At 42.9% G+C, this 19,821-nt stretch overlaps 1 protein-coding gene across 4 annotated transcripts in view; it reads left to right on the plus strand.

Moving 5' to 3' along the window:
• The first annotated feature begins 582 nt into the window (after nucleotides 1-582).
• The window catches only part of KCNK10 (potassium two pore domain channel subfamily K member 10), a 53,293-nt gene continuing 34,054 nt past the window's right edge, over nucleotides 583-19,821 (plus strand). Inside the window, exon 1 of one of the 4 annotated variants that reach the window (XM_075614600.1) lies at nucleotides 583-1,280. In XM_075614600.1, coding sequence (XP_075470715.1) covers nucleotides 1,205-1,280 — 76 coding nt within the window. In that variant the 5' untranslated portion in view covers nucleotides 583-1,204. Of the gene's footprint in view, nucleotides 1,288-1,490; nucleotides 2,012-8,886; nucleotides 8,979-19,821 lie in introns of those variants that run through there. The other 3 variants (XM_075614601.1, XM_075614603.1, XM_075614602.1) reach the window with 3 other exon arrangements.

Raw genomic sequence — 19,821 nt, forward strand, 5'->3', positions numbered from 1 at the left:
GGGCATGAAAAACAGGAGAGAAAATGGACAAGCTGCTGACATACAAATCTTGAGTGTGACACCAAATCAAGCAGAGACAGCATATTGTAGGTGCAAATGACCCTCATACATTGATGCTGAAATCATGTGCATTGAATATGTTCCTCAGATTAAAACAAACTGGGACACCAGTGTTAAAGAATCACACCAGATTCAGCAAAGCAAAAAAAGTCACATTGCTGTCTGTGGGATTCATTGTCTTTCATAAACCTGGGGTTGCTTTTCCCCCCAAAAAACTTTGCTGCTTTGAGACTGATAAAAAAATACCATCTACCACTTCTAGCATAAGTGTATGACAAAGCAAAGGGTTATAAAATAATCATATTATATAATATAATGCACAATATTGGATATACAGTATATACATATTCCATTTTATTTTGCTGTGTGATTGGTGATTCGAGTATACAATGCTTTCTTACAGGCTCACAATAAACTCGTGCTGCTCTCTTATAGCATAACATGTTCACCAATGCTGTCTCTGCTTCGCCTGTCTGCTGTGTGGATGCAGGGGAGGGGTTTGAACAAGGAATGCTGGTTATTGAAATCAAACAATCTCTAAAAGCAGCGAGAACCCCCTCTCCTTGGTGATTTTAATACATCACAGACAGGCTCAGGGGGGGACAGGGATTCCCAGTGGGAAATCGTTCCAGTCACATCTCAGGGAGGTTGTAGTGACTCTTCCAATAGAAACGTGCAGGCAAAACGCATAATGATTGTGTGCAACGTGCCAGAGGAAAGAAGACAGCATACAGGACCCGGGAACATGGTGACTCTTTGTTATTGTTTAATTGCTTGTGGGTGGGCGGATACCTATAGCTATACCTGTGCAGGAAGGAAAGAAAACACCCAGTGAGACACCGCCAGCTCTGCATGAGATCTGGGATATCTTCCTATCCATCACACCGCAGCCTGACCTACACCATGCAAGGAGAAGCTGACCGGGGAGGGGGTTCAGCACTGGATGTTATTGGCAATGGTTTGATGCTTTGATCTGTGGAGCTCAATGTTGATGCAGACAGGGGAAGCCCAGCCTGGTAGCCCTGCCATTGTGTGTGGTTCGCATTGTGCTCTCCACACTCACAGCATTTGAATATGTATGCTGAGAAAGCCACCCTCTGCCGCAGGGACTCCCCATGTTCCTGCCATGTGCTGTTAGCCACCCATGCGTATCTCCAGCGGGGAACTCCACCAAACAACACGGCATCCTCCTCATCTCCCAGAGTCTAAAATAACAGCCAGTAAGTAGTAAGTATCCACCGCAGAACCACGTCCAGGGCCAGCTCATGCCATAATCATCTCCCTTCTCAGCCTTCTCCTGCTCCTCACCTCTCTGTAATGTACTCAATACTCATCGCTGTGGCTGACAGGAGACCCCTGTCTCAGCTTAGACATTCTCTCTTCTTCTCCTGATATAGAAGTAGGGAAGTTCTCCCTTCATCAGGATCCCTGGGAGGGAACTCCTCATCTCCCCCAAGCACTGCAGTGTGTGATCCTAAAGCCATGACGTTATACCGGGTGCGTTTCTTTGGCTCCTGACCATCTGGCTTTCATTATCATAATGCTCGTAGTCCCTTCCACCCAAAATAGGGCTGTATCGCGATATCCCACCCCACACACTCATATTAGTAATGCTGCAGTGGTCCATCAGTTGGACAAAATTCTTCTCCAATCCAGAAGGGGACCTGCCTACAGCTGATTTTATCATAGGGTCACCTCTGCCCCCCTTTTTGTCTATGATCCAACCACTTCTGGTTAGGATTGTCTCATCTCATCTCACTCCCTGTCTGGAGAAGCCCTGATTTGCCCAGCACAAGGCGCAGGCTCCAGATAGCTGTTGTTGAATGAACTGGTGCAGGCAGCTGCCAAACGGTGCGGGTTGGGATTTTTCTTGTGTTTTGTTGCACGTTTAAAGGAGAGATGAAATTTCCAATAGAGACTCCAAGGAAGCAGGTGAACTGGGATCCGCAAGGTGGGTTCACTGCTTGTTACTTTAGCCTTGATATTGACTCAATTTGACAGTTGAGATGTGCCTGGCTTGTGCTAGGTGTTATCTCACCTCTGTTTATGAATGCATTGTTGGTAGAACTGCATGTACAGGGTGAGCAGAAGATTGCTGAAGCTTGAGAATCCCACTGCTGCATATTGTTTGCATTATTTGTGATGCTATGTTGTCTGAGGGCTGGGCTGCAGGTCTCAGATCTGTGCCTGTCTGACTGATGCCCTCTCTGGGTAATGCATTATCTTGCCCAGCTGCTGCAGTGTCCACCACAGGCTGCTACTGCTGCTGAACTTAATGCAGCCCAGAGGGATCTCTAACGTTAACTCAATTCCATTAACATTTCAATAGCAACTGCAGCAAGAACATTTCTGCTGTATTATACTTCTCCTACAAGATGTATGGGGAGAGAGAGAGCCTACACCAGGGGCAGGGCTACTGTATAAAGTTCTGTTTCTGGCACACAGTGGAAGTTTAAGTCCAAAGCTTATTAATGGTGACTTGTTTAAATAACAGGTTGCAATATTTGGAATGGAATGTCCTGCATTACATAAGAGATGTATTTCATAAGTTTTCCAATGCAATAATGCACTACATGGCTAGCTGCCTTTCAGCCTGTATACCATGACTTTACATACTAGTAATTGAGCTGAAAATAAAATAATGGAGAAGGTATCCTGTAACTATATAGGTTTATGTGTGTGTGTGTGTGTGTGTGTGTGTGTGTGTGTGTGTGTGTATATATGTATATATATTCACCAGCAATGTACACAACGCTTTACAGAATTAGTACAGGGAAATAATATACAGGTTCGGAAATGCAGAAACATGAAGTTAGCAATGTGAATTCGGAAGTCCCTGTCCCAAAGAGCTTACAATCTATAGGGAATAATTGGAGACTTACAGAATACAATAGGAACAAGTGCAGAATTGAACATATCTGAGGGGGCAAGTAAGTGTATCAGTCAGGAGAGGGCAGGCTCAAAGTCCCTCCACACTACCCTAGTGCTTTGCTGAAGAGAAGAAGTGGGATGTGAAGATGGGCAGGGAAGGGGATTGGTGAATGTTGGGGGGTAGGGAGCCAAAAGTGAGAAAGATTAGAGAGGGCTGTAGTAGAGACCATTGGATCAGAGACGAGACAGCCTTCAGCAGATCATGAGGCAGGAGAAGGAGCATAGCGAGATAGTAGAGGTGAGATGTAAGCGGGGGTAGAAGAATGGAGAGCCCTGAAGAAGAGAAGGAGAATGTTATAGTTAATGCATGTCAGTACTTTATATATTACTCCATATATAAAGTGTGTGTGTATGTGTGTGTGTGCATATATTCTTGTGGCACACACAGTATGTTATTATAATGTACATACATAATAATAACTGTCACCAGTTCCCCACTTTTCAAGTTTCAGCCAATAAAATCAGGACACCGATAATTGGGATCCATGCTATGAACAGCCCACTGACAGCCAGTTGAGGAAAATTATTGAAATGATAAAAAATAAACAGAACAAACTGAATACAGTAGGGTAAGCTGCTGTACAAACCATGCACTCATCTGCCCTGACCCCTGTGCACTGCGGCTTCTACAGACACTTGCCTGCTTCTTAGGTCAGGAATGAAATCGTTTGTACTGAGGCTCATCATCATAAACCCATTACATGTACACACACAAACACACACACTATAAAAGCAAGAACAGAAAGAAGCTAACATTTCCATAGCATCATAAATTCCTTTTAATCATAGAAACCAGTAAGGTGTCATATTTGCACTCACAATGGGAGATGCTTTAAACAGTGATATAGTCAACGCTGGGCCAGTGTTATATCTATGTGGTGCTAACTGTGCAGTGATAACTAATGACCTCCATGCTGCCAAAGACAGAGGTCATTACACTCTGCTCATACTACTTGACTGCTCTGCAGCATTTGACATCGTGGACCACCCTCTTCTCCTCCACATTCTCCATACTCTAGGTATTCGGAACAAAGCTCTATCCTGGATCTCATCCTACCTCTCCCATCGTACTTTTAGTGTCTCTTCTGCTAACACCTCCTCCTCTATCGATCTCTCTGTGGGGGTACCCAAGGGCTCTGTCCTGGGACCTCTTCTCTTTTCTCTGTACACACTCTCTCTAGGTGACCTATTCACATCTCTTGGGTTTAAATATCACCTCTATGCTGAAGACACACAAATTTACTTCTCAACCCCTGACCTTACCCCTGCTGTTCAGACCAAAGTTTCTGAATGTCTCTCTGCGATATCATCCTGATTGCCCACCCCACGACTGAAACTTAACATGGCAAAAACAGAGCTCCTCATATTTCATCCCAAACCTGGCCCCACTACCTGCTTCAACATTACAGTTTGAAGTACTATAAGTCACCCAGTAGCACAATCACGCTGCCTAGGGGTCACACTTGACTCCTTTCTCACATTCTCCTCTCACATTCAAAACATATCTAAAACCTGTCGCTTTTCCCCCTGCAATATTACAAAGATACGCCCTTTCCTCTGTTGCTCGACTGCTAAAACTCTGACACAGGCCCTCATTCTCCCATCTCGAATACTGTAACCTCCTGCTGCCCGGCCTTCCTGTCTCTCACCTGTTTCTCCTACAATCTATCTTAAACGCTGCTGCCAGAATCACTCTACTCTTTCAGAAATCTGTCTCAGCATCTCCCCTCCTGAAATGCCTCTCCTGGCTTCCGATCAAATCCCACATCTCACACTCAATTCTCCTCCTCAACTTTAAAGCTTTATACTCTTCTGCCCCTCCTTACATCTCAGCCCTAATTTCTCGCAATGCACCATCCTGACTCTTGTGTTCTATTCAAGGATGTCTTCTTTCTACCCCCTTTGTATCTAAAGCACTCTCCTGCCTTAAATCTTTCTCACTGACTGCCCCACACCTCTGGAATGCCCTTCCCCTCAATATCCGACTAGCACCCTCTCTATCCACCTTTAAGACCCAACTTAAGACACACTTGCTTAAAGAAGCATATGAGTAGCACCGTGGCTAATACTACGCATAATACATAAAGTTTGGCCCCCTGCAGACACACTTACCAGAATTCCCTCCTACTGTCTCTGTACGTTCTCCCTACCAATTAGATTGTAAGCTCTTTGGAGCAGGGACTCCTCTTCCACAATGTTACTTTTATGTCTGAAGCACTTATTCCCATGATCTGTTATTTGTATTATTTGTTATTTATATGATTGTCATGTGTATTACTGCTGTGAAGCGCTATGTACACTAATGGCGCTATATAAATAAAGACCTACATACATACATATTGTCACTGCGGGGCCAGTGTTATATCTGTGTGGTGCTGACAGTGTGCACACCAGAAATTAAGCTCTGCCGCAAACACCTTGCTAGAAAAGCAGCCGTTGTATTTCTGTTCTTTTAAGCAGCGGTGGGAATGTGACAGTGTGGAGTGGGATGCAGACTCGGTACTTTTTAATTAGCCGGAGTACCACTTACAAATTTAAACTTCCACTTATATTTGAAAGAGAAATAGATGTATTTGGAATGATTTCATCTCGTTCTGTTTCCATAGCCCCAGTATTGCATAAATCCCCCTAGAACGCAGCACGATGCTTTTTGCCCCATTGTTTAGCAGGTTTAGGATTCCTTGGTATCACTCACTGGCCACCAGCTCTTTTAAGGTTCTTCGTTGTAACCAGTATGTAATCATAGACCTAGCTGGCTCCAGACAGCTCTGCTCCTTAGGCTTATACTTTCCACTGGAATCTGGTTTTGCAACACTGCTTTTTATTGGCACTTTGCGGCAGAAAATTAAAACACAATAACTGTTGAAGTTGCATCAATTCTTCAGCAGCGACACCTCCGGGGGCTATGACATCACTGTGATGTAAGAGAGTGGCTTAACCAGTTCCTTGCTTTTGTGGTGTTTCTAAAACAACAAGCATGTTTGAACAATGCAGGGACATAGCTAGGCCTGTCTAGACTCGGCACTAATCACGATATAATAACTCGTTCCTTCTGTAACTTAATTACACCTAATTACCAGAGTCCCTTACTCTAACAAGCTTCTCTTTCATCTATTACTCTCCTCTAAAATCTTTTTTTCTCCCTGATCCTTGAACCCGATGTCTAATAGCCAAAATGTATAAATACAATGCTGATTAATAAAGGATTTTACTGCATATAAAAGAAAAGTTAAGAGTTACACATCCTTCTTTTTTTTTTTTTTTAATAATTTTCTTGACTTTTCTTTTTTTTTCTATCATGATAAAAAATGTGTAATGTATATAACATGGTGTTTGATAATGTGCCTTTATGTAGGATACATGATGATAAAAAAAAATATATATATGAGGGGCTGCATCTTTAAGTCAGGTGGGGGAGGGACTCTGTACACGCACTTGCTGATCACACAGTGACATCACACAGTGACATCACACAAAAGGGAGCAGTCAGAGGAAATCAAACCCCTCACTGTTAAAAATAATGTAATATTATTATTATTGGTGTCAGATTTGGGTAATAAAAGGTAACAATTACCCAGCTGAGACCCCTTAAACATGTAAAGCGTTCACTTTGGTTCTAGGAGCGATTGCCCCTTTCAACGTTCTGTGCTGATAAACGTGAACATTATGAAACTATTACAAATTGTAGGGGAGTCATTGAAAGGCATCAGGCTTCCATGTTATTGCATCCCCAACATATTTTAATAATTGGGGTGATTTTATAATGAGAGAAATAAGCAGGCCAGCATTTTAAACAAGAGGTGTCATTTAGTTACAAACGGTTTCCCAAACGCCTGCAAGTTGCTTGAAATGTTGCCGATGTTTTTGCAGAGTTGTATACATGTGCTTTTCCCATTAATATCTAGAGCACATTTTGTGCTCTGCCCCAGAAACCTTTTAATTACACGGAAATGTACCAAATGAGGCATATTTATTCACTTTCAGAGACATTTGTAGTGAACACATTGTTTTTAGGCGTTTGGATACTTGTTACTGCCAGGTATCTGCTGGCTAACTAAACGCTCACAATCGAGGCGGGAAATGAAGTCTTAAAAACAGGAGCAAGCTGGAACAACAATTAGTAAGAAATACATGAGGGGGCTTCTGTAACGATAGCATTTATACATCTCCTCCAAAGGGGGTATTCAACCTTTAAAATATATAAAACTAACGGAACTACCTGGCACTGCCTGAGGGGGGTGGGGGGGGAGGGGGGGTCCAAGGTAGGGAGAGTTCAAGGTAATTCTTGATGTTCTGGTAACACTACAACTGTGTGACCCCTACATATCCCCCCAAACCTGTCTGCACCCTGCTCTTGGCTTCCCCCCCCCCTCCTTATTACAACCACCCTCTCCTTCTTCCTTGCTGTTATGGGACGCCAATCTCCTTCCTGCCTCCTATCCGCCATCCACCATTTCTCTAAGCAAGTTAGCCAATGGGTGTGTTGTACCGGGTAGGCTATATATCTGGCATATAACATCATACTGGTGACATCATAATGAGTTGCAGACACCTTGTACAGCTGAACCTTTGAACGGAAACATACCTAAGCTATATATATATATATATATATAATTGATAAGATATATGAAGCTATGGGCCAAACATACCAAAACCCCACCTACGCGCTTCCCTTTGATCCTATTAGATAGCATGCCAAGTTTGGCGGCACTTGGATTAAGCGTGTGAATTTGTATACTCGGAGAAACAGACAAACTATCTGAATTATAGTATAGATAGGGCCCTAAAACGTACCACTAATCTTCAGCAAAGTGGTTAAGGATTAATGATGAGTCTTTAATTAGAAACATCGTTTGTGTGCTAAATACTTTGGGCTACTGGACAAATGTGTTTTACAGCAAGGTATAACCAGGCACATATAAATTTACACACACACAAACTAATACACTAACACATTAACACTAACACATTAACACTAACACATTAACACTAACACATTAACACTAACACATTAACACTAACACATTAACACTAACACATTAACACTAACACATTAACACTAACACATTAACACTAACACATTAACACTAACACATTAACACTAACACATTAACACATTAACATACTAACACATTAACACATTAACACATTAACACACTAACACACTAACACACTAACACACTAACACATTAACACACTAACACATTAACACATTAACACACACACACACACACACACACACTAACATACACACACTGATACACACACACACGCACACACTAATACACACACTAATACACACACTAATACACACACTAATACACACACTAATACACACACTAGTACACACACTAGTATACACACACTAATACACACACTACCACTCTCAGTATTTTGGGATTTACAAGCATAGGGATGGCAATGTGTACACCTGGAGTAATATCAACAGCAACCGATGAGTAAAACACTGATATATTCAATTCATATTTTATTTATAAATTATTTGACCAGGAAAAAAATACATTGAGAGTTACCTCTTATTTCCAAATGTGTCCTGAGCACAGGGTCAAGTGTGTCCTGAGCACAGGGTGAAGTTGACAACATTACAATTTACAGTTGCAAACATGTTTAAGATGGAAAACGGCGACGTCTTGAAGGAATATCCATGACTATGATTTCTTGCGTTCCTTTGCTATGGAACTCTGTGTCCCGATTAAATATTAATACAGGGGCTGGGTCATGCTATTTTAGTAACCCTACCTGCCTTCATTATCCATAACTAAATTCAGACACGACCGTGTTTGTCCCTCCCTTCCTAACAGCAAATCACACCCCTCTCTCTGTGCCAGAAATCACTTACAGCGCTTCACAAAGTAACGCAGTGTCATGTACAATAGACAGACGGATTTCATTCCAATCCCTTGGATTGTACCTGGGATTTCTTGTGTGGACACTCTGGGATTAGCTGTCACAGTTCTGGTACTTCTGTGAGTAAGAAAGTGCTCCGGGTCTTCTGCTTTAGTGATTGTGTTTGCATGTCCAAGTTCACATCTGTGGCATTCTAACCCTTGACCTGATGAAGATGCTTCTCCACCGAAACATAGGATGCTCTTTTGATACATTTTAGTCATTAAATTGACTTTAGTTGTTTGTCTGATGTGCTTGACTTCCATTTTCGTTATATGATTGTTCTATCTACAACCAGGATAGCTGAGTTTGAAGAGCACATATGTATCTTCTATTTGTTGCACCTTTGATTTAGGTCATCTCAAATGGCTGATACTGGATTGTGTTTGTGCTATTTACGTAGGACTAAAATATTGTTTTAGAAATATTTTGCTAGGATGCTGAAAGGGCATCTTTCCTGCCCAAAGTCTGCAGGATTTATGGACCACTGAGATATAGTTGAATAGCAGCAGCGACCTTCCTGAAGTACATGACTAGAGTGAAACCGAGTTATGCAACAATGCATGTTTCTACATTTTGAAAGGGTGATGCTATTGAAGTCTATAAAGGCGACCGATGTGTGTAAGAGGATAATCTTGACTTTTTGAGAGAGGGATACTGTCAGTCATGGGAGATTTTGGTAGATATGAGGGTGATGCCCTGTATATCAGTGCTAAACATGTTGCAGATTCCAAATAGCCCCCCCCTAAATATCCACCATAAGAAATCTCCATTGTGTGGTTTCACACCAAGAATTAACACTTTTTGTTTTAAACTCGTCTACTATTGTCTATATGGTAACATTGTAAAATGCAAGCACAATATCAGAGATGGAAAAAATAGCTGAGCTCAAATAATACAATGTGTGGTTACTTTTTGTCCTAACAATACAAGTATTAAAAACCCATTGGACCATTGTTCAGGTGTTTGCAGAAACTTGTAGCATGATCCTGAAATGTGCTGGTGAACTGGTGATGTATCTACTGCATGCATGTTGTTTACATGATAAAAGGATCAATTGGATCCAACCCTTTCTTGGGCTTCTGTCCCACTGAGTCTGCTGCCCAAGCAGGTGCTATTACTTTGTGTATTGATGTCTCACTCCGGGAAAATGTACGTTTTACACAAGTCTTTCTCTTGTTATTTCGCTGTGTCCTACTATCCAATGAACAAGTAAATCATAGAAAAGACACTGGTTTATAGCAAATGATTAACGCTAGTTTCAATTCAAACTGTCTCACTCACCCAGACATCGTTCTCTTTTAAATTACATTAGGCTTAATGCACAGTCTTCTTTTGTGGAATGATTTGCTGATATGTACTTTCTATTCTGCAGTGGGGTTTTGCTGGAGCTATATAGGTGCGGGGAGAGAACTAGATGCATTTGCAGGTAGTGATATTAATGGATCAACATAAGAAGGCTTCATAAAATAGGCCTCGGGATTTTATAACTACCGATTTCAGTCAGAAAAAGAAGAGACTTGCGAGGTTTTATAAACGCGTGTGTAATGAGTCAGCCAATCGGTTACACTGTATCACACCTGCACGACACTGTATCACACCTGCACGATACTGTATCACACCTGCACGATACTGAGCTACAAGCTACAAAAAATAATAGTTCATTTCAAGCACTTTCAATGAACTTGTCAAATACTATAAAACAAATAAATAAGGGTATTCCCAATCATGTTCATTTATTAATGAATTGGAGAAGGAGAGGCTCAGTGAGTAAAGACACTGACTGACACTGAGTTTGAAGCAGGGGAACCTGGTTCAATTCCCGGTGTCAGCTCCTTGTGACCTTGGGCAAGTCACTTTATCTCCCTGTGCCTCAGGCACCAAAAACATAGATTGTAAGCTCTACGGGGTAGGGACCTGTGCCTGCAAAATGTCTCTGTAAAGCGCTGCGTACAATTAGCAGCGCTATACAAGAACATGCTATTATTATTAATTAGCTGGGTCAGTTTGGATGTTTCTGCTGTTCCTGAGTACAGTTACAGCAGTAAATATTTGCACGTATCAGGATACACAGCACGTTATATACTGAGGATCGGAAAACGAGGTGTTCTCTAGTTAAATGATCATTTATTTTTGTCCGCAGTGGGTGCTGGGTGCTATGTGAACAAGATCTTCCTTTATTCCACTTACAGTACACAAGAAATGTTAACTGCTTCCACTCTTGTCTGTAGGCCGTTTGAGACCTGTGTACTAAGCATCGCAAACTGCTTCTTTGGTGCATGTATGTACTAAAAAAGAATATTATTGTGTGCCACAAATATCAATTAAAAGTGCATCCGTTTAGTGTTGCTGACAAACATTAGGCGGATTAAATTGTGTCAGCGCAGAATTAAGTTTAAAAAAAAATGGATGTTTGACACAGCACGGCTCTCTATAGGTTAACATTTTTTTTTTTACTTTCACAGTATGGCTATTATAAATAATATTACACAATCATTTATATTTACTAGTACTAGTTATGATTAAAAATACATATCGTTCTGTTCATTTCAATTGTATCGATCAGGTGCAAACCATAAGGGGAAGCATCAAAAATAATTTCAAACAGCACATTACGTGTTGTACTGTATTATGAAGTCTTGATCAAAAAGGATGCACATTTTTGAAAGTGTGTATTACTTGTTAACCCTGATAGGCTACAGCCAGTGAGGCAAAACCATTACCCCAGGGGTTCACAACTCCAGTCATCAATACCCCCCAACAGGGCAGATTTTCAGGATATCCCTGCTTTAGCACAGGAAGCTCAATCAATCCCTGCTTCAGCACAGGTGGCTCAATCAGAGACTCAGTCTTTGACTGAGACACTGATTGAGCCACCTGTGCTGAAGCTGGGATATCCTGAAAACCTGACCTGTTGGGGGGGGGGAGGGGTTGAAGACAGGCATTGAGAGCCCCTCCCTTAACCTTTCCCTCTCTTATTACTGTCCGCGTAGAAGTTTCCCACAATAAAGTCTAACAAACAGTTTTTAATAAAATGCACAGCGTGTAGGCTGCAGGTAGAAAGTAATCCAGTTGTGGGACTGTTCCAAAATGTATATAAAACAATGTATTTTTGCAACAAATTAACTCTGCCCAAAGCTGGAGCTTCACAAACCCAGAAGGGCTATGATACGTGTGTGATTTGTGTCTGGACGTTGATGGATCTATTTATGACCCTGGTTTGCAAAGAGTACAAGAAATAATCCCATTAAAATACATTTTCACCATCATTGTGCAAGATTTGGAGTAGAGGAACCTTAATTATAGTAAATCCCCCAGAATTCAGTCCAAGGGTATTCTGTAAAGCGGACAATCGCTAGGGATTTTGTCAGAAACCGTCCAATGTATAGATTCAGCAGATTTAGAAAAAGAAGCTAAAAATATATAAACAAATCGAACATGAATCCCCAAAAACTCATTTAAATACCTGTTTAGTTTTAGTATTATTGTCCTTTTGTGCAATATCACCAGGAAGAAAATCTCCTAACCCAAACCCCAAACCCCAAACCACTCGAACTCTAATTTTGAAAGGAAAAGTGCAAAAGAATCAGCAGAAAGATGCATATGCACCCAAAAGTCGCCATCAATTCAGTGATGAATATCACTCCACGTCTGCGTGCCAAGCGCAATCTCTGCCTGTTCTCCAAGCGCATTCCACGTCTGTGCTCTAACCGCATTCCACATCTGTACCCCAACCGCATTCCATGTCCGTGCTCCATCCGCATTCCACATCTGTGCCCCAACCGCATTCCACATCTGTGCCCCAACCGCATTCCATATCTGTGCCCCAACCGCATTCCATATCTGTGCTCAAGCACATTGCAGGTCCGTGCAGAAAGCGCATTCCAGGTCCATGCGCCAATCGCATCCCATGTCTGTGGTCCAAGCGCATTCCACATCTGTGGTCCAAGCGCATTCCACGTCTGTGCTCCAAGTGCATTCCACGTCTGTGGTCCAAGCACATTCCACGTCCATGTGCCAAGCGCATTCCACGTCTGTGGTCCAAGCGCATTCACGTCTGCTCCAAGGCATTCCACGTCTGGTTTGCGTCAAATATTTTGATGCACATCCTTGATGCTTAGCGCACATTGAGAAAAAATAAGGGGAGTACATACATGCACTCAAGCGCAATTAAATTTGACATTCATTTTATGCCAAAAATGCAATTTGTGATGCCTAATACATAGACTTCTACTTGTGGATATGTTTCTAAATGTTCACATCTCTAGCACAGCTGAAATGTGTGTGCTACCTAGTTACTGTTCCTCCTGCTAGGGCTTTCTTGGGGTTTCTGTTTATTATGACGACAGCTTATTAAGTAGTTTGTTCAAATGATTGATTTAGTAAAAATAGCGGCACAATTTGACGATATATGCTGAAGATGCTGTGACTAGTAAATTGATTAGAATGAAAACTTTGGTTTGAGAGGTGCATGCTGCACGATGTACTGTATATAAATACATTACAAGTCCTGTCAGTAGTGAAATGGTTAAGTTAGGTATTAAATGCCAGGGCCATTAGTGGAAGGGCAGTTAGAGCTGTTGGAAGCAGGTAGTCTGCAGGAAGCAGCCAGTAAGGTGATCATTAAATCCTCGTCATACTATATATAGATAATGACCGTGTCAATGAAATGTAAAACCCACAGCAATTAGAAAAACCCGGTTAGCAATCTGAGCCCAAAGCAGGTGCTGGGAGAAGTGTTATCCCCTGTTCTGACTGCTTATATGATATCCTATAAAGGGCCACCAACAGGACAGGTATTAGAGATATCCCTGCTTCAGCTCAGGTGGCTCAATCAGTGTCTCAGTCATTCTGGCTATCCTTTAAACCTGACCTGTTGGTGGCTCCTGAGGACTGGAGATGACCACCTATACCTATACATCCTGCTTTTGTTAGGATGTAGTTTGGACTCATACATTACCAAGGAAAGAATGTATCAGTGATCCTCTGTGCTCAGGACTGATATATTAAGCAATGGTAGATAGTCAGCCATTGTAGTAGCCCCTGTAAAATGTTTATAGCTGGATATTTATCCAATTTAGGAGGATTTCACAGTGAAAATGGGAAGAAAATGCGGATAGATGGCTTTGAATGACATAGTCCAGTTAGTGCGGGAATGACAAGGAACGTGCCTTGGTCAGGGAGAGATGGGGTTATTCTGGTGCTGCTGTGTGATGTCAGAGTGAGGATGAGCCTGCCGGGAGATGCTATGAGGCTGGATGACCTAAACTGCTCTAGTGAGCAGTCTGCAGAACATTGAGCTCAGCCAGTGACGTCTTGTTTCCATTCCCTGATAATCTTTTATTCAGGAACTGGATAATTACGTTTTCTTAGTCATCCGCAGTGTGTCCACTTAGACCTGAGCTACCAGAGACATTATGTCCTGCTCACAACACAACCGGTGTGACAGGGGACTTCTACAAACTGTGCAGAAGGAGTCTGGGACACTGAAGAAAACCAGATGGGATTATTTGTGTTCGAGTTGTCACTTTCTTTATTCACTATCACATCTCAATGTGTTTCACAGCTTTACAAGGCTGTCCCTGGAGGGGTTGTTGGCATGCTTCTGTAGCCCACCTATCCCCACCTCTCTCCTGGTGTAGGCTACTAAAAGTACACTAGGAGTTACTGATGAGAATAGGGGTTAGGCTCCGCTCAGTGGTGAGACCACAGTGCTATCATCAGAGGTACACTATATAGGAAAGGAGCAGGGGATTCTGGGAGAGTTCAAGGATGGCAGCTAAAGGGAAGCATCACAGCTCAGAGCTAGGGAAGGCTTTCCCCAAAGTATAGTTTAGGTCAGGCCCCCCTTTTATTGTGTTTCAGATAGGATAGTGCCCCATGAGTTAAGGCCAGAATAAGTAAGGTAATGTAGACATGCCTATATGGGCCACGCAGAAGTGCCACCAGAATGTCTGGAGATCAGAAAAATGTGTCAGTCATGCGCTCCGGGAGGTGCTCTGAAATTGGCAAGCAGCTGTAACTGAAGCGGGGGCAGGTGCAGCGGGAATCCGTCCGGTATGGAAGTCTTGTCCTGGAGATATTAGTGACACTTGTAGGGCTGATCTCCAGACAGTGATTGCAGTAGAGACGGTGAATATCAGGGCACTCAAACAGGATCGGGAACAGCCAAATGCATAAAAAAAATTAATGAAAAAAGGGGACCAGCTTATGCAAAAGTAAAAAGGCTTTATTTGGAACAAAACGTGGGGGGTACTCCTTGAGAAAGCGCAACACTTGCGTGAAACGCGTGGGAGGACTTTTTTGTCTTTTGTACCACCCACGTTTTGTTCCAAATAAAGCCTTTTTACTTTTGCACAAGCTGGTCCCCTTTTTTCATTAAGTTTTTTTTTTTATACATTTGGCTGTTCCCGATCCTGTTTGAGTGCCCTGATATTCACCGTCTCTACTGCAATTACTGTCTGGAGATCAGCCCTACAAGCAGATCCCCACTCACAGGTGTTCAGTATCCCCTGAGGAAATGGCAGTAACAAAGCAGGGGTACACAGACTAGGATCGCAGCGAGGCACTGCAGTAAAGGGGAATTCAAGTATATGGCTACGAATGGGGGCCCTGATCCCCCAGATGAGTATCACTAAAGTAATGAGAAGATGCCCCTCCCATGTATGTTACAGGTGGGCACTGAGGGAAGATCTGAATAACCAGTGATATCGGTATGGCTGATAACACTTGCAACAATGTGTATGTGCCGTGTCCCCGAGCTTGGGGACATTAATAAAGATTGAAGTTGCACTAGAAAACCTCCAGGCGCTCATCTTTTCCATCGTCCAGCCGACCGCAGCCAGCACCTGAGACAAGGTCAACGACTGCGGATGCCTTCTACTCACTTACACCTATATAACCTCCCCAGGGAGCCGGCCGGGGAGGTTACACTCAGCACAGACTTAAGTGTACAAACTGCTTAGGTCAATGACCCCATTTCCATTAGTCTGGTTTATCCGCTCCAGCTGTAACTTTCACACCCAACCTATTCACACTTTATAAGTGTGAATAGGTTGCGTAACAGCTGAGGGACAGGTTTAGGGAACAAGCCTCTTCATGTGTTTATTGGCATCAATAAGATCAGTCTTACTATGGAACGTTTTGCGCAATCCCTCCCAGCCGTGTTTAACTCCTATAGGAGCTGATTCTATATGTGTCGAAGCAGCCGATTGGGCTGTCTTCGCCCAAATTACCTATTGACTTGAATGGGGTGTTTAGGGTGCAAACGTGAATTGGCAGCTTTGGCACATATAGAATCAGTCCCTATATGTTAGCATATTGCCACTATTAATACTGTGAAGGGTTATGTACACTAATGGTGCTATATAAATAAAGACATACATACATATGTTAGCACATTGCCGCTATATGTAAGCACATTGCCCCTATACAATAGCACATTGCCCCTATACAATAGCACATTGTGCCTATATGATAGCACATTGCCCCAATACAATAGCGCATTGCCCCTATATGATAGAACATCACCCTTATATGATAGCACGTTTCCCCTATATGATAGCATATTGTCCCTATATGTTAGCACATTGCCCCTATATGATAGCACATTGGTCCGGTACGTTAGCACATTGGCCGTATATGAGAGCACGTGGCCCCTATATGATAGCACGTGGCCCCTATAAGATAGCACGTCGCCCCTACATGATAGCACATGGCCACTATATGATAGCACATTGCCCCTATATAATAGCACATTGCCCATGTACATTAGCACATTGCCCCTGTACGTTAGCACATTGCCCCTGTACGTTAGCACATTGCCCCTGTACGTTAGCACATTGTCCCTGTACGTTAGCACATTGCCCCTATACGATGGAACATTGACCATATATAATAGCACATTACCTCTGTACATTAGCACGTTGCCTCTGTACGATAGCACATTGCCCCTGTACGTTAGCACATTGCCCCTGTACGTTAGCACATTGCCCCTGTACGTTAGCACATTGCCCCTGTACGTTAGCACATTGCCCCTGTACGTTAGCACATTGCCCCTATACGATAGCACTTTCCCCCCTGAACATGTCCAGCTCTTACAAGCAGTTTTTCCGTGCTACAAATCATTGTATCCTTTTAATGCGCTGCAGAACGCTCCGACGGAGCTCACACTTTCTAACAAAACCTTGGAATCTGCGAGATCTCATAAACAAACAATTAGAGTGGATTTTTATTCTGAGTTAATAAGGGCTCTAGTCGCACACAGACATACCTGTTCTTACATTAATGTCATTGCATTTGTTTTATTGGTGAAGAAATGAATGTTGGAGCTGGCATTCTGTTGGTGAGCCAGTTGATTATTGGAGAAAGCAATGTCTGATCCCTGTGTAATCACATTCTCCCAAACCTTAGGCACGGCCTGTAATGTTGTCACTATTGATTGGCAAGAAATCCCTGACAACTGGAATGGGACAATTCACCGTGGCCGTTTAGCCCCTGCATTACCCCCCCCCCCCCGCATTACCCTCCACACCCCATACACTACCCTTGCCCCCCCTCCCCCCCTGAATTCCTAGGCCGCTCTACCTGTGCCTCTGTGCATGTGTTACAGACCAGAGTTCTTTGGTCAGTTCTCAGGGGGATGAATTAAAGTCCCTGTCACCTCTCCAGCTACTAACACAGGAGGAACACGCTGACTGACGTACAGCAGAAAATATGGAAATCAATGCAGAGAAACGCAAAGCAGCACATGAAGCGATGATTGCCGGGAGAAGTAATGATAGAGGACCACTGTATCCTGAAACTTAACCCATACAGGCCAGCTATGCATTAGGGCCAGGAGTGGCCAACTCCAGTACTCAAGGGCCACAAAAAGCTCAGGATGTCAGGATATCCCTGCTTCAGCACTGGCGGTTCAATCAGTGGCTCAGTCTTCAACTGACGCAGGGACATCCTGAAAACCTGACCTGTTGGTGGCCCTTGAGGACTGGAGTTGCCCGCCCCTGCATTAGAGCACAGGAATTTCACATGATCTATATTAAAGCAGCATGGCCACTTACATACGAGGTTGAATTGGGAGATATATATTAACATAATGACATTAGTATGGTTACAATGATCCTGGCTTTAACCACTGCAGTGCCAGAGGAAGCGGCAGCGGTGGGATCAATGTGCTTACGATGTTTTTTTCTACAGAGAGATATAGCGGCATGAACAACATCTCAAGCAGCCACTGTTAGACCAGGATCTCCCACTTCAGAGGTTATTGCTAGAACTCATTTGGCGGCAGGTGATCTATGGGTACCTGGTACTGGCTGTGGTCAGTGATGGAGCCTCAAATGACCAACGGAAGGATCCCTAAGGGCCTTTTACTGAGAGTCTGAACACTGACCCTAACATGAGACATGCAAATCCCTTGTGCATGTGAAATTGGGGGATATGAGTGTGAAATTGGGGAATATGAGCAGTCAGGGCTTTCCCCTTAAATCATCTCTAGCAAAGTGCATTTAGGTCAATATTTACTAAGTGGTGGTAAGCTGAAAGGCACCCTATAGTTCGCCATGCACATCAGTAGGTCATAAAGCGCCTTATGCCTAATATGTCCCTTACTCGTCATTTCGTTTTCTCCCCATGAAATTGTGTAATCCTAAATGTAGCTCTAACACTAATCTGGAACACAAATCGCCAGTAGATCACACACTGGTTTTATTCCCAAGTTTATTAGTTGCATTTGTAGATTTTGGTAGAAAATTGTGAATAACATCGGACTAAAATCTCCAGCACAAGGAAGGGGCGTCACTGCACGCGGAATAAGACCCTAACGGCAGAATTCCCTGCGCGCCGCTGCGGGCGAATACAATCCATCTGGTGTTAACTGGTATTGATTGGAATTGCAGGTAACGCCGGATCTTTGTGACTCTCCTAAGTAACAGAAGGCAGACTAATGCAGTCTGGATATTGCACTTTTGTGCCACGTACTCTACTTATAGTGAGTCCGTGGCCAGCGACCAGGACCGCCTTATACGTTAGGCCGACTAGGCGCAGTGCCTGGGGCCTACGAACCGTTTAGGGCCTGCAATATTTCACTTGCAAAAATACCTAAACAAAAAAAAATCACAAAATAAGAGAAAACAGAAATGTTTTATTTAAAATGCCTTCGAAGTATCGATACCTTTAAATATCGAAACAAAAGTATCGATGCCAAATATCGCTAGTATCGAAAGAAACAAGCAAACGATGAAATATATATATATATTTATATTTTTAGGCCCCAACAGCATAAGAAAATAATCCAATAGAATATGAAATACACACAGTACTGCTTTTTACAGAGATGTTTCATTACGGGATCAATCACGAACCAAATAGGAGCAGATTGATTCAGAAGTTAGTGGATAAAGTTGGTCTATTCGGTAATTCCTAAAAAGGCTGCCAAACATCATTAAACAGCCACGATTCATCTTTCATTGAACGTAGCTACATGTGACCTTGGAGTGTGTGATTAGGATGAAGATAAAGCCATTTCTAAATGAATAGTATTTGTAAGACAGGACAGTGGAAGCTCTTCCTTCCGTACATATTGTGCTTGCTTTGTAGGGAGCAGCAAGTTCAGTGGTCTGCTCCCCGTTCTCATCCTCAGCCTGGGATAACCAAGTCTGACAACGCTGCCAACGTCCTCCGAGAGTTCGAGTTTTGGCTCCGTCGTTGTGTGTGAGACACTGGATGGTCTCAGAGCAGTAACACTCAGGGACATCACGCTGTGTTTCCCTGCACATACTGCACTGAAATAAACACTCGCCATCCCAGTCCTGATATTCAACATGTTTACACGCAACAGCCCACATTAAGCAGGTGCTTTGTATTTGCACCTTTTATAAGTTGTTTATCGGAGGGTCCCCTGAGCGTTGGTGTTGGTGTACATCA

This window comes from Ascaphus truei, chromosome 9, assembly GCF_040206685.1.
Source record: "Ascaphus truei isolate aAscTru1 chromosome 9, aAscTru1.hap1, whole genome shotgun sequence".
Classification (NCBI taxonomy): domain Eukaryota; kingdom Metazoa; phylum Chordata; class Amphibia; order Anura; family Ascaphidae; genus Ascaphus; species Ascaphus truei.